This window comes from Acipenser ruthenus, chromosome 22, assembly GCF_902713425.1.
Source record: "Acipenser ruthenus chromosome 22, fAciRut3.2 maternal haplotype, whole genome shotgun sequence".
Classification (NCBI taxonomy): Eukaryota; Metazoa; Chordata; class Actinopteri; order Acipenseriformes; family Acipenseridae; genus Acipenser; species Acipenser ruthenus.
Window position 1 is genome coordinate 27,094,050 of NC_081210.1, and position 15,672 is coordinate 27,109,721.

At 37.1% G+C, this 15,672-nt stretch overlaps 2 protein-coding genes across 3 annotated transcripts in view; one reads left to right on the top strand and one right to left on the bottom strand.

The window, feature by feature from the left end:
- Positions 1-690: 690 nt before the first annotated feature.
- Positions 691-15,583, bottom strand: LOC117431555 (PRELI domain-containing protein 2-like). 2 transcript variants are annotated; one of them, XM_034916236.2, is made up of 6 exons: positions 15,444-15,583; positions 12,261-12,318; positions 10,577-10,650; positions 7,894-8,054; positions 3,369-3,474; positions 691-1,125 (listed from the first exon to the last, which is right to left on the bottom strand). In XM_034916236.2, the coding sequence occupies exons 1-6, from the start codon at positions 15,516-15,518 to the stop codon at positions 1,069-1,071; spliced, it is 531 nt and encodes a 176-aa protein (XP_034772127.1). In that variant the 5' UTR covers positions 15,519-15,583; the 3' UTR covers positions 691-1,068. The 2 variants fall into 2 exon arrangements, with proteins under 2 accessions (XP_034772127.1, XP_034772128.1); XM_034916237.2 differs by lacking the exon at positions 15,444-15,583 and adding an exon at positions 14,563-14,682.
- LOC117431554 (E3 ubiquitin-protein ligase SH3RF2-like) overlaps positions 15,013-15,672 on the top strand; it is a 31,363-nt gene continuing 30,703 nt past the window's right edge. The window contains exon 1 of the mRNA XM_058996318.1: positions 15,013-15,137. The gene's annotated coding sequence lies outside the window, so the exon portion shown is untranslated. The remainder of the gene's footprint in view (positions 15,138-15,672) is intronic.

The following is a 15,672-nucleotide window of genomic DNA, read 5'->3' on the forward strand; positions in this document are numbered from 1 at the left end:
TGAAAGCATAGTAAAAAAAAGTTTTCAGAGGTGAAGGAGTTAAAAAAAAGACAATAGGACTATAAGCCTGTTTTTAGCACACTTAATTTACGGAATATAGCCCGTTATCTCTTTGAGTGTGATAGATAAGGATTCACTGGCACCTTCCCACACGATACTAAATGAGATGCTTCTTTGAACGAAACACAGGGATCTATTACATCATAATGGAGGATTGTTGAACCCCCTTTACATTGTTTTTTTTTCAACATGAGCAGTTGAGAGAAGAAATAATAATTGTTTTTTAATGGGAATCCAACACTTTCAAATTGAGGTGTAATTTCTGTCACTGCAATCTCAATCTGTCTTGATACTGGCAATGCATCCATTCATCACACTCTGCATCTCACATCACACTAAACTGAGGCTGGTTAATTATTGTTCCACCAGGAGTGATTTGTATCCCTGTACAGAAGAGGACAAGATCTTGAAGCATGCCAGTTGAAAGGCACCAGAACAGACAGATCAACAGGATCATTTCGAAGCACGGGACGTTTTGGAAAAGTAGGGTTTTGTATAGGGTACTCATATATAATAAGATTCTGTCCATTTTAGAAATACCAAATGTTATCTTTTTTTTTTTTGCATGTACACTATTGATTTCTGTTTCGATAGTGTGCACAAAGAAACATTACCGTCACTGAAAATATATATATTACACCAATATGCCAGTTTATTAATGACAACATTATTAACAATCATCAAAATTTAAATCAGCATATGTAAATGTTTGAGAATTGGGAAAATAAAAACACCAATTTGGTCCTAAAAATGAATCCGCATATAAACATTTGACATTGTAATGCTTACTGCATATGCATGCTTGACCATAAATAAAAACAGATGCTGTACAAGTTATCCTGAGGAAACAGCATATGTGTAAAGTTATATTGAAACACAGTGAATCGCAGCTGTCCATTTCAAATGCGCTTGTCTGACAGGTATCATCCTATTCTGTAAAAAGCCACATTCTCTTCTTAGTGCTGCTATTGCTGGTAAGCAGAAGATATCCATCCAACAGGAATGCTGTTACAAGAAGGGACGGCCGCATCTTTGTTCTAGAATGGTCTCCATTATGTTCACACTCTGCAAGACAGAAGCAAGACGGCACTGAAAACACTTCACAATGACATTTCAGCACAACAGTCAATCTGCTCCAAAGGTCCCTTTGACGAGGCAATGCATCTGCTCTGTGTTAATAAAACACAGTATAGACATCGAAGGACGTAGTGCAAAAAAGAGCAATCACTCCATACCATTTGCTTTACCAGGTGGAGCTATGCAAAGAGCACAAAACTAAAACTTCTCAAAAGTGGAATGATTACAGTGACAATATTCAAATTAGTTTTGTAGCCATCATGCATATTGTATGCAGGAGGCAATTATATATATATATATATATATATATATATATATATATATATATATATATTTTAACAGCATAACCATCATCAGATAAGATCCCAAACAAAAGTGTGTCTTATGTTATACAGCAGATATCTATATAAAGTAATTAAAAAATACTATAGAACTGAAAGTCACTAACTATAACTACTGTCAATTTGTTTGCTCATGGTTTTTGATCTCAAAAATCAAATATACAATACTACATACCCAGCCCCCTGATAGCATGCTACAGTGAATCAAATATACAATACTACATACCCAGCCCCCTGATAGCATGCTACAGTGAATCAAATATACAATACTACATACCCAGCCCCCTGATAGCATGCTACAGGGAATCAAATGTACAATACTACATACCCAGCCCCCTGATAGCATGCTACAGGGAATCAAATATACAATACTACATTCCCAGCCTTCAAAAAATGAAGCTTGGCTCATTAGATTAGAACAGAAAAAAAAATCTTCACCTTCCCATGGCACAGTCCAGTGATATTGTTTGACAAATTTTAAAAAAAGAACCACTTGAAACTTGAGAGCTAAGACACAATTATCTTCAGTCGTATCAAAAGGACGGCTAGTGCAGTTTAAATTACAGTACTTTGCTTTCTTTCCTGTGAAAAGTGTCTAGCACGTTTAAATTGAATAAGACAAATAGCCACAATCCCAAAGGAGTCTGGTTTTGCAAGGTACATTATTTCAGAACAAAATAACTGCAACAGTTATCAAGACAATACCCCCCAATCACTATAAATACAGAGCTTAGATCTAAAAAGCTCACATTTCTAAAAGCAATGACCTACACAAGCAACTCTGCATTGGGAATTGAAATATCTAATCCTAACTCAAACTCCAGCTCTATCCTTAAGTAATAACATGAGGTTTACTTGTGCCTTTTTGTAGTTGAACAAGCAAACAAAAACTGAAATTTAGCTTTAAACACTTCAAATAAAACAAAACGTGTAAATGATGTTGCAAAATGAAGGGGGAAAAAACTCACCATTTTGGTTCTCTTATTACGTTCCACAGAACAGAAGGTGGCAACAAAAAATATATAATATATACAATCTGTATAAAAATCACTAGACAACATTTCCAGCAAGCTGGGCACTGTTTAAGCGAGGCATTTCAGAAAGGCGTGCTTGCCTTTTTTCAATTACATGTTTTTATGTTCTAGACAGAGAAAAGCAAAGCAGTTTTTCTTTACTTGCAACTCTAGGATTACTACAGTAATTGTATGTTTACATAACATAAACACTCTTATTTTGGGACTGGCAAATAAAATTCTCAACTGAACATATATAAACATGTATAAATATATAAAAACACTTCCTTAAGAACAAGCTGGAGGTTTTGTGAACACACACAAAGCATCCCCAGTAGTATAATTTAAGGGCAGTGTCATATGAGATGGAATGGTTTGTAAACATGAAAAAGATTGTATGACTGATCTATCCAGAGGTTAAAAACAAGGTGACACTGAAATGGACAAAGTTCACTGGACACCACATGCAATGAAACTTGAGAGAATCATAGAATACAACTGTGTACAAACTATTGAGATGCTATGTCAAAAGATGTAGTCAATTTGATTGATATGGCCAGACTTTAAAGCAATGTGACAGGGAAAGGATACATTTTTACTGGACAAAACAAGTAATGGATTTCAAGTAAGAAAATCAAAGAACGCAGCTGTGTACCAAACATTAAGACAATAACTCAATGTGCCCTGTCTCTAAGCAGCTGTAATTTTAAAATTCACATGATCATGGGATATTTTGCTTACTAAAAAGCCAATGAAGAATAAACAGTGGATGGTGCTTGCATTAAAGTCTTGCATAAAGAAAGGATTTCTGTTATTTTTTTACTTGGATAAGTTTCCTAAGGATTCATTTTCAGCACAATCCCGATCAGCTGCTTACCTTTTTGACTCCTTTGTTAAAAAACGCTTGAGCAAATACTTCACACAACCGGTTCAGTTTCCCTGCACCAGTGACAACGATGCTCCCTTTCTGATGGAATTCAGTCCTGTAAAAAAGTAAATCACATACAGTGTGTATAATGTATTTTATATATATATCTCCATGACAAAGAAGCAAGGCTGCTGACTGGCCCTTTTAAAATCCATGCATCAAAGCTGTTCAAGTGCAAAATGGCACTGTTGTGTTTATAACAAGCTGCTTTCGTCTTGTGGGTGCATGTTAAATGGACCACGGACACTGAACAGGAGGGTTCACTGGGAGCCGTTATCCCCACTTGGTGTCACTGACAATGTTTTCTGGAGGAGTAAGAGCACCCGAAGGAGAATGTATACATCTCTTTATTGGCGTTTGACTCTTTGAATGCCAGTTTCTGGTGTTTTGGTAAGGATATTGCACTACAAGTAAAACCGGTTTGTTTAAGTGGGGTTAGGTGGACAGCAGGTTAACTCACAAACAGTTATTGGCTAACATTATCATAATAATCTCCATCATATTAAATCAAGTTTTAACTTAAATACACCTTAAGTTAACTTTAAGAAATAAAGCATTAGATGACTGCAAGAAACACAAAAATCAATTAAAACAAATAAATAAATAAATACCATAAATAAATCAAGACAAAACAAATATCAAACAAATAACAAAAAAAACAAATATCCCGATATTCAAGAATAGACTGACGCAACTATAAATGGGAGGGGGTGCTGAGCTGTTTCACCTCAGAAGAATGTTTTTAACAAATCCTATTCTGTTGTTGTGAATGCTATTGAGACAGTCTATGTAAGACAGCCTGTATTAACACACAAGAGTGGGTTTTCCGCATTGCCTTATTAAGATGTATTAATAATGCCCTTCACTCAAGATAAATATCCCAGTTTAAGAGATGCAATGAAGATTTGAAGGACCACATGAAACAATTACGAAGTGTGAGCACAGCATCACTTTTTTTTACCTAAATAAATGAGAGAAGTCATTTTTCTATCTTTCCAGTAAAGTGGGAAACCTGTCCCATGGTTTGGTGAACACCACTAGGGCATGCACAAGACAAGCTAGCTAATGAAGGATTCAGGAGGTACTTAGAACTGACTGCTAAGAACATTCACTGCAATCAAATGCATTCAGAATTAGGGCTCTTATTTTCTCTCCTTCACAATCTGTTAAAAAAAAACTGTGTACAGAATGCAATATACCAAATTGCATATCTTAAAAGCTGCATTGAAGTTAAAGTGGAAACACATGCTGATAATTACATGTAACTTCAGTTGTTTGCAATGAGCAGGCTTTATTGATTCGTGTTTGGCATCTTTTCAACGCTTAAGTTTTGTATTCAAGAACGCATTTATAGAGGGCATTATGAAAGTATACATCATACACTAACCAGTCAAAGGACATAAAGTCTACTACAGTACCCCACAGCTGCTAAATGAAAGGATGTGCTCTCACAATATAATCCTTAATGCATAAATTTAATAAGCTGAAGCTTTGTGACTGGAACCCAATACTATATCTCCCAGACATTCGACGACCAGTATTTTTATATATATATATATATATATATATATATATATAGGATGTCAGCTCTAACAATATTACCAAAATGACCTACAATAACTTGATTCCCAATCTTAAGAGTATCAAACAGTGCATACAATATGATGTTGTCTTAAAATATTGTCATACAAGGCACAGTATGTAGAAAGGAGTATGCTGTGCCTGACCAAATCACAGCGCTGTAGTACTGAGCGCCATTAATATACTGTAGTACTATGATCTTCTGCCACCTTGGAGCAGCCTCTGCACAGCCCATTGGCATCTTTACTGTTGCTGTCTTTTTAAACAGCCAGAAAATTACAGCCTATTACACGAGTCATTTGAGAGTTAACAATATAAGGATAGCTTGTCCTTTGAAAATGATTCCCTGGTTATGCTTCACACATTGATGAACGCTCCTGTTAGTGTGCACTATTAAAACTGCACATCTGCGTGGAGAGGGTTTTTTTTTTTTTTTGGCAAGCAGAATCTAACTTACAAAATAAAAATGACATGCGTGATGCTTCCCTGTATTTTTAGATGAATATACAACGTTTCAATGCGGTCCATTCACACCAAAGGCAGGAGAACGTGACACTACACTATGCAACATGCAATCAAAACCATCCATCTTTTGGATCGGAAAGGTGATTTTTTTGTGTATGAAAAGGAAACAGAATGCGTATAGAAAACAGATTCTAGCAGAATTTATTATACACTAAATATGGAGCTAACTTGCCATCTAGAGATGACTAAAATTAATTAAGAATGCTGAAAACAGGCAGATGTGGAATTACTTTATTTTTCCACCTGTGTGTTTAAAGCAATCAACAGCTGACTTCCAGCGTGTTACTTTAATTCAATTTTTGGTTTTATACTTGGTCCCTTAGCTATTGTTAGCAATGCCCCTTTAACTTTCAAATGCATGCCTTTTTTAAATCTCAGGAATACATGCAGCAATGCACAGGCTGTTCCTCCAACTTGTCATTGCAGAGGATTTGTCTGCCTGCATACCAAAGGAGATCAGAAAGACAAACGGTTCATGGAAATTATTGATTAAAAATCAATTCCTAAAGTACAAAGTCAGCCAGACTGCATCATGAGGAAGTCTATTAATGAAAGCCATCTGCATAAATATTGAATAGTTTCGAGGAGCTGCTGCAAGTCTAATAAGTGTGTAATAACTGCAGAGGCTTTTCTATTTTTACTTTCATGATTTTCAGCGATTGCAGTGCAGCTCTCTAGCTAAGAGTAGGACCTTTGAGCACCGAGTAATGGTCAGAATGGCTACAGTTTAACACACCTCGACAAATGCATCACAAATCATTATCTCAGAGAGCTGGCTTTCATAACTGCAGCATCAACACCACACACAAGCACTAGAGGTTATGAAATGATTTAAGCATAGTCCAAATTAGACATCCTAGCTAATTCTCAGCTGGGGTTCCTGTTTGTTAACTGCTTGAGTTGGCCCAGAAATATTAAGACATCACTATGCATCACTGGCTACAGCTGAATTGCAATTATATACAAAAGCTTTAACAAAAAAAATGAAGGTTGGACAAAAGCACATGCCCTGCACCCAAGTCCTTGTTTGGATCTGCTCCTAAAATAATGAGATACCATCAATCTAGGAAATCAGGCCCATGCTAAATCTGCTCTGAACTGCTTTCAAGGGAAACTTTATACCTACAGTCCAATGTCCTAAAATGGAATTTCTTTATTGTTAAGTATCATATCATGGGTGTTCTGCATGATCCTTGCTGTTTCTGCTTTGCTTATTATTAGCCAGGCATACTATTGCAGCAACAGTTGCTGCCGAAAACATTTTTATTTATTCAAAAAAAAGAAATCTTGAGTAGTGATTACAGCAATTAATTTTGGAACAGTTAGTAAGAATGGCAAATAATACGTTAAGCAAAAAAAAACAAAACGGAGGACCTTACAGAACACACAAAACATAATAAAGAGTAAGAAATGAAGGATTAGAAATATGCAGATTACACAAAGTATCCTTTTAAGTATGCCTGTTTTTCCTCGCTGGTCCCCCCTCTTCTCTCCCAGAACTAAGTTTGGTTTTCGGTGCCTGATTGTCAAAGTAGCACATCTCAACAAGGCATAAACAAGCCTGCAGTCTGGGCAAGTGAACTTCCCGAGCGGTGCTTCTTGGTACACTGCTCTTGATCAATAGAAGATTGCAATGAATGCAAATCAAATACGCAAGTATCAAACTAGATTCAGCTGTAGGCTTGTGTGTAAGGAATTAAAATGACTTGTCATTTTGGAAAACACATGCCTTCTGATTCAGGGGGACCCTTTTATTAAACTGATGGCAAGCCCTCCTCTTGTGGGGATGGGTCTATTTAGAAGAAAAGTCTCAGGCTTCCCATGAGTTTCACATTGGTGACTTACCCAATGTAACAAATGCTACATTCTCATGGAATGGGCCTTGGATCAACACTGCAGGTGAAGGAAATAGATGATTCTAGAGGTACAGGGGTTTAAACTATTCAGTTAACACCTAGAGATAATTGCTTTTATTGATCACACTGCTGACTGGTTATACAGTTATGATTCAGCCTGTCAGTGGGAAGGCATTTCCCTGGGCAACATTGTATCCGACAGGCACAGCTCAGTGGGCCAACTCTCAATTAACACTCTGATTCCCAACAGAGGCAGCAGCCCAGTACACTTCGGCTTTCGGATTCTTGCGAATGTTTTTTTTTTTTTTCTAAACTTGTGATGTTTCCATAACACTTTATGCCAGCATAGCCTTTTTTATTAAAATGACAGATCCTATTTTGCTCGCACAGTACTGTATAATAATAATAATAATAATAATAATAATAATAATAATAATGAGAGAAATGTTATGATGCTCGTATAATATGGATCAAGCTATCAAAGAGAAAAGCAACAGCAACACACAGCGCACCAGTTTGGGTTTTCTACACTCTGCTTGAAGACCGATACTTCATGAAACGTGGAGTATTGGGCCCAGGTGAGGCAGCGGCTTTTGATATTCAGAATTCTTTGTTTCATATCCAGCCAGGACTCCTCTTCTATATGGACATCGTTAACATTCAAGAAGTTGATCTGCAAGCAATCAAATTATTTACAGTATAAACAAGAGACAATTATTACATGTACAGGATTGTATGTAGTCTGTGGATGTGATTTTATCTAGTCTTTCATTTCATATAATGAAAAAGAAGGGCTTTTAGAAGGGATGCAAATTTAGCTGACATTTTAGTCCACAGTAAACATAAAGAGGTCATAGAAGGGACATTGCAATCTGCAAAAGCACATGTAAAGTGTGGAATTATATTGGTAAAGATAAAAGTGAAATCGCAAATAAAGAAAATAAATACAGTCTTCCAAAAATCTGTCATGTAAGGATAGCAATCTGGTATATTTTACATAAAATGTAATAAAATAAAATATGTAAGAGACAGGTACATTATTATATAAAAGAATACAAAACCACTTATTTTAAAAAAATGAACAACTAGTTCAGCACTTTACAAGGAACAGTAGATTGTTACATCATTAGCTACGTAGTGAATGACATCACAAAGACATTAGATTTAAAGGTGTGGTTACCATGGCATTAAAAAGCCTATAAATACCTCCAATGTTTGTTTTCAAACACACTTTCCCTTGACAAAGGTATGTTAAACATACCGAAAAGTTGGGAAGTTGGCTCTTTGAGCAAAAACGTGTATATGTATATGTATATGTGTATATATACAGTACTGTGCAAAAGTTTTAGGCAGGTGTGAAAAAATGCTGTAAAGTAAGAATGCTTTCAAAAATAAACATGTTAATAGATTATATTTATCAATTAACTAAATGCAAAGTGAGTGAACAGAAGAAAAATCTAAATCAAATCCATATTTGGTGTGACCACCCTTTGCCTTCAAAACAGCATCAATTCTTCTAGGTACACTTGCACAAAGTCAGGGATTTTGTAGGCATATAGTCAGGTGTATGATTAAACAATTACACCAAACAGGTGCTAATGATCATCAATTCAATATGTAGGTTGAAACACAATCATTAACTGAAACAGAAACAGCTGTGTAGGAGGAATAAAACTGGGTGAGGAACAGCCAAACTCAGCTAACAAGGTGAGGTTGCTGAAGACAGTTTACTGTCAAAAGTCATACACCATGGCAAGACTGAGCACAGCAACAAGACACAAGGTAGTTATACTGCATCAGCAAGGTCTCTCCCAGGCAGAAATTTCAAGGCAGACAGGGGTTTCCAGATGTGCTGTCCAAGCTCTTTTGTAGAAGCACAAAGAAACGGGCAACGTTGAGGACCGTAGACGCAGTGGTCGGCCAAGGAAACTTACTGCAGCAGATGAAAGACACATCATGCTTACTTCCCTTCGCAATCGGAAGATGTCCAGCACTGCCATCAGCTCAGAATTGGCAGAAAACAGTGGGACCCTGGTACACCCATCTACTGTCCGGAGAAGTCTGGTCAGAAGGTGCCTTCATGGAAGACTTTCGGCCAAAAAGCCATACCTCCGACGTGGAAACAAGGCCAAGCGACTCAACTATGCACGAAAACACAGGAACTGGGGTGCAGAAAAATGGCAGCAGGGGCTCTGGACTGATGAGTCAAAATTTGAAATATTTGGCTGTAGCAGAAGGCAGTTTGTTTGCAGAAGGGCTGGAGAGCGGTACACGAATGAGTGTCTGCAGGCAACAGTGAAGCATGGTGGAGGTTCCTTGCAAGTTTGGGGCTGCATTTCTGCAAATGAAGTTGGGGATTTGGTCAGAATTAATGGTCTCCTCAATGCTGAGAAGTACAGGCAGATACTTATCCATCATGCAATACCATCAGGGAGGCATCTGATTGGCCCCAAATTTATTCTGCAGCATGACAACGACCCCAAACATACAGCGAAAGTCATTAAGAACTATCTTCAGCGTAAAGAAGAACAAGGAGTCCTGGAAGTGATGGTATGGCCCCCACAGAGCCCTGATCTCAACATCATCCAGTCTGTCTGGGATTACATGAAGAGAGAGAAGCAACTGAGGCTGCCTAAATCCACAGAAGAACTGTGGTTAGTTCTCCAAGATGTTTGGGCCAACCTACCTGCTGAGTTCCTTCAAAAACTGAGTGCAAGTGTACCTAGAAGAATTGATGCTGTTTTGAAGACAAAGGGTGGTCACACCAAATATTGATTTGATGTAGAGTTTTCTTCTGTTCACTCACTTTGCATTTTGTTAATTGATAAATATAAACTATTAACATGTCTATTTTTGAAAGCATTCTTACTTTACAGCATTTTTTCACACCTGCCTAAAACTTTTGCACAGTACTGTGTGTGTATATATATATATATATATATATATATATATATATATATATATATATATATATATATATATAGGACTGGTTGGAATGACTAAAATGGCATTGTAATGGTCTCTCTGGAGTGGAATATTAAAATATTAAATCCCCCTGTATTACAGAATGCTGTGAAACGGTGCAGGGCATTTCCAATCATACTGTACCACAAACCAAAGCACCATTTTGAAGAGTGACAGACAGAAAAACTGGGAGACAGTCAGCGAAAGAACAACAAACAAGAGTTGAAATACCTTTCTCAAGAACTTGGGAATCACATTGTTGCAAGTTGCTATCTTCCTTCTATAAATAATTCCTGAGATGTTGTCTACAGAAGCAAGGAAATAAATGAGTGACTTCAAAAGCAGGTAAAACCTCAACTGAGGGTTCGAAATGCATGTTAATGGACACCATTAATATGGAACAACTCCCTGGACATTTATTTTCAGAATTATACATCTGCTCAGCACACTATTAAACAGTACATCTATAGACTACTCATATTATTTGTATATATTCTTCATATGAATGGTTGAAAATATTAAATATGTCTGAATATTGCAATAACATTGAAAAAATGTTATTTAAGAAATGTTAAACTGAAGTGCACAACAGTATCAATACAAATACTGTATCAAACTTGACGAGTAGCAACACATGGTATAGTTGGTGTATCGCATCATAGGAGTGCTATTGAAGCATTTCTGTACATGTGACCATAACAGCTCCCTTTTCAAATACTCCTTTCTGTTCCCTATGGGCTACTGTTGCTCTATGACCCTTTAGACATTCTTTATTTGTGAAGTGGTCAAGTCATTTCTGAACTCTCCTGTATTCAACAACAGAAAACACTGATTACCCAGCACAGGTGGTGTAGATTTCGCAATGGCTAAACCAGGCCTGTTCAATCTGCTGAAATGAAAATCACTGTGCTAAATCTACAATGCAATTCCTGATATAAACTACAAACTGACCTAACTGAGTCACACCTGCTCAGAGAAAGCTGTTAATCACTGGGAACCCAGAGAGCTGGTCTGTGCCACCGAAAATAAACATTCCTGCAGGAAGCAGATGTTGATGTGACTGTGGTTAAGACAGTAAATTATTAACTACAAAAACAAACAAAACAGGGTTTTGAGATGTAACTGACATAATAATTATCACGTCATGTTGAACATGTACAGGGGATGGGCCGGAGGAAGCAACCGATAATCCTTCAACCTTTACACTTCTGCCATTTTACATTACCTGCGCCTGCTTGTGAGAAACTAGCAGAGAATGTATACGAACAGCACACAGTCTAGAGCAGGGCTTCCCAATCCCAGTCCTGGGGACCCACTGGTTTACATTCCAACGGCATTCTCAATTACTTCATTAAACCCTTCATTTAACTAATAATGTGCTTAATTAGACCTTTATAATTGTTCTCAGCTCCTAAGAAGTTGCCAATTTCAAGTTACTTATAGAAATGTATAGCTAACTAGAAAGCTCCAACTGTTTAAAAGCTGAAAACAATTATAAAAGGTGTAATTAAGCTAATGAATAGCTCAATGAAGGGTTTAATGAAGCAATTGAGAACTCAGTTGGAATGAAAACCAGAAGACACTGTGGGTCCCCAGGACCCGGATTGAGAAACCCTGATCTAGTGGATGTACAAAAGACAGTACATCAGGGGTCTCCAGTCCTAGTCCTGGAGGGCCGGTGTCCCCCCTGGTTTTTGTTCCAACTGTATCCTAAATTACATAATTGGACCAATTAAGTGCTTATTAGAAGCTTAACTGGTCTAATTAATTGATTGGATTGGAGACCCCTGCAGTACATTAGTGGGAAGAAATACCACAAAGTATAACTTTGGTATTCATTAGATCCACTGAAGGAACAAAGGGTTCTACAATGGGGCAATGTTCACCAATCCAATACAACGCGTTAGATACATACCTGTTTTTTCTTCTACAGTTTTAATTCCGGTTACATGTTCCTCAAGGGGAGTTGGATACTGCAATAGAAATTATGTATATTATAACAAGCTTAAAATGGAGTGGATGTTTTCTTTCATGAAACATCAAATTAAGTGATGTATCCCCAAATGTTATAAAATGAGTCGGACGTGGTCAGAATACTTAAATGCTAAATAATTTAACAGTCTGTGTACCGCCAACATTGCTAAATAATTTAGTTCTCAGACTGTGAAGCTTAATGTAATTCAACTGCCTTCCAATAGATGCGAAATGGCCAATTGTGGAATTAGATCATCTGTACTCATCAAATCATTTGCATGTGTAAATCATAAAGATAAACAGGTTGCCATTGCAGCTTTGTTATTCTTTTAAACTGTGCATTTTAGTGCTCCAGAAAGGTTTGAGACGCTTGCACAGACTACAGAGAAGCAAGGCAAAGCCACTAATGCACCTCAATCCTGTCCTCAACATTCAGACCCAGACCTGAGACTGGAGACTTTGTCAAATTGAGCAGAAATGGACTGCAATACACTAAGTGATCGAAACCACAAACACACTGCTGATACCTAAACTAGACTGAGAATGAAGCCAGGCCTCCAGCGGTGAAGGGTTAGTGCAAACACATGACACAGTCAAGCCAAAAGGTCTGTAGGCTCAGTTTACACTACAGCATTCTGAGATGAATATAATTGTACTCTATGAAAACACCTTTACAATAAAAAAAAACTAACATTCTTCAGTGCAGCAGAAATTTACTTTGATTTTTTTATTTTTTTTAACAGTGCACTTACTGCACAACCTGTATTGACATTTATATACACCAGTGTATTTACATTACATGTGACATTTCTGACAAAGTAATTTTTACCTCTCAACACATTCAAGCAATGTTTGTTTGAATATCTGTCCCAGCAATACATTACAGTTATAAGACGGTGAGACAGGAGAGATACATGTTTTATAGGCGACAGCTTGACGGAGAGGGATGCTGACACTTTGTTAGGTACTCTGCGTGTGTACTAAACAGGAACTCTAGACATGAATGCATTCGACAGTCATTCATTGTGTGTAACATTATCTGACCACAGGTCACGTGTTTGGCACTACAGCTTTGGAATTATTTATCATGTCCAATAGATTTTGAGTTCCTTTTCCCCTGCTGGCACAGTATCGTTATTTTTAATTGCATATTTATTAATTGCATATGATCGTAACAATAGGGGATTTTTTTTTCATTATTTTCAGAAACCAAAATGTTTATCCATGAAGAACAACAAATTATTTCCCGACGACTGTGTCGAAAACTAAAGGACTCTGGCGTCCCCATGTGGCAACTTTGATTATTTATTCAAATATGCAATACAGAATATGAATTTAGATGTATTTTTAATCTAAGCTTTATGCTTGGAGGAATTCAATTTACTTTGTTAACATCAGAACAATTTGCATTTTCTTTATAATAATATTTCTGTAGGGTAAACAGCTTGGTATTTAGACATATGTTTTCTCTGGGGCTTTTCGATGCAGTGAATAAGCATATAGAAAACTTCACACAGATTACACTTGGAAAGATACATTTGTCACATCAATATGATTTAATCTACACTGCCAAAAACAGTTTGGTGGTCAGGCTGGGTTCACTCATTAGGGTCACAATTAGACAGACCTGGTACACAATGTGACCACAACAGCTCCCTTTTAAAATAATATTTTTTGTTCCCTATGGGCTACTGTTGCTACATCTATGACCCTTTAGACATTCTTTATTTGTGAAGTGGTCAAGTCATTTCTGAACTCGCCTGTATACAACAACAGAAAGCACTGTTTACCCGGCAGAGGTGGTGTAGATTTCGCAATTGCTAAACCAGGCCTGTTCAATATGCTGAAATGAAAATCACTGTGCTAAATCTACAATGCAATTCCTGATATAAACAAAGTTTAGGAGCACTAGTGGAGAACCTCCGACCTCCCTGAGTGACACACCTGGTCAAGGGAACAGCCAGTAGCTCTGAGCTTGAAGAGCGCAGCTGAGGCTGAGACTTTTGTATTCAAATAAACATATAATAATGCCCTCATTTTTTTCCGTTATAAAAGCTTTAGCTGGGGGGTGATTTTTCATGGCTGGCTAAGGCCCTATATTATTTTTCAAAAGAGGGAATGAGAGAATATATGCACTTCTCCAGTCATATGCGGTTTTCACGATCTCGTCGCCTTCTAGCCAAAATTGTAGATATTAGTACTGCAATAGCCTTATGTTATGATTCGTAGCATTGCCGCTGTACCTTATGCATCCAGAGCAGGTCAAACATCATTGTGTGTCCATTCCTGACATTTCATCGGGCAGTGTGTGATGCCCGCTTGCAAAGATTTTTTTTTTTGCGACGCAATGGTCGCAACGGGCAGCGTGTAGCGTGTAGGTGTTGTGCCAAATAAAGTCTCCTCCTTGCAGTATTTGGCACATTAGGTGCCAGATAGTGTCTCTTAGACGTATTGGTCACTCCAGCACAATTTTAATAATTAAGTAATAATGTGCAATATATTGTTTAACCGTATTCATTGGATATTTAAATTGTCTTACATTCTTTGCATTAGAAGATCAGATAAGACTGTATTGATAATTCGTGCACTTCCTGTAGCGGAGCAGAATAGTGCCTCGATTTACCTTTGCAAAACTATTGAAATGAGACTGTTTTTAGCAGACAAGATTCAAAGATGGCGCGGACCGTGTTTTAATTTGTTCTTTAGTCCCAGGTTACAAGGAATCGTCATAGGGGAACATACTGAGCGGAAATAGCTCTTTAGCCAAAATAAAAACAGAATTAAATAATAATAGTAATAATGATGCATCCTAGATACCGTAAGTGAACTTCCTGTTTTAAAAATATAGCATTCAGTAATTTAACACAAACTTCAGTGAGTCGGAGTAACCTGGTCAATATCCTTAAACTGCTAAACATATGCATAACTAATAATGCATATCATGATATAACCGTGGTTATTAAACAGTGTACTATTAAATACATAATTAATTATCATGACCCCTACAAACCACACACAAGAAATGTGGTAATGAACAACCATAGCGTATAGAGGAGTTGGTTCAACGTGACAATTCACGTAGCTAGTATAGTGCACAATATAAGTTAAACAATGAGCCACATACCTTATTTAAGTGTATATTTACAACGACTTCAAATGGGTATTTGTACATCTTGCTTATTTCCACCGTAATTACCATGTTATTAATTCAAGAACTTAAAATGAACACTTTTAATCTATCTAATAAGACGCGCTGCTTGCAACTTTGTTACAAAACTGCACATTCGCGTTACTTACCCTACCGGAGTAGAGGAAGCATGCTCGTCAACTTTATTGAATAACTTTATTAGTGC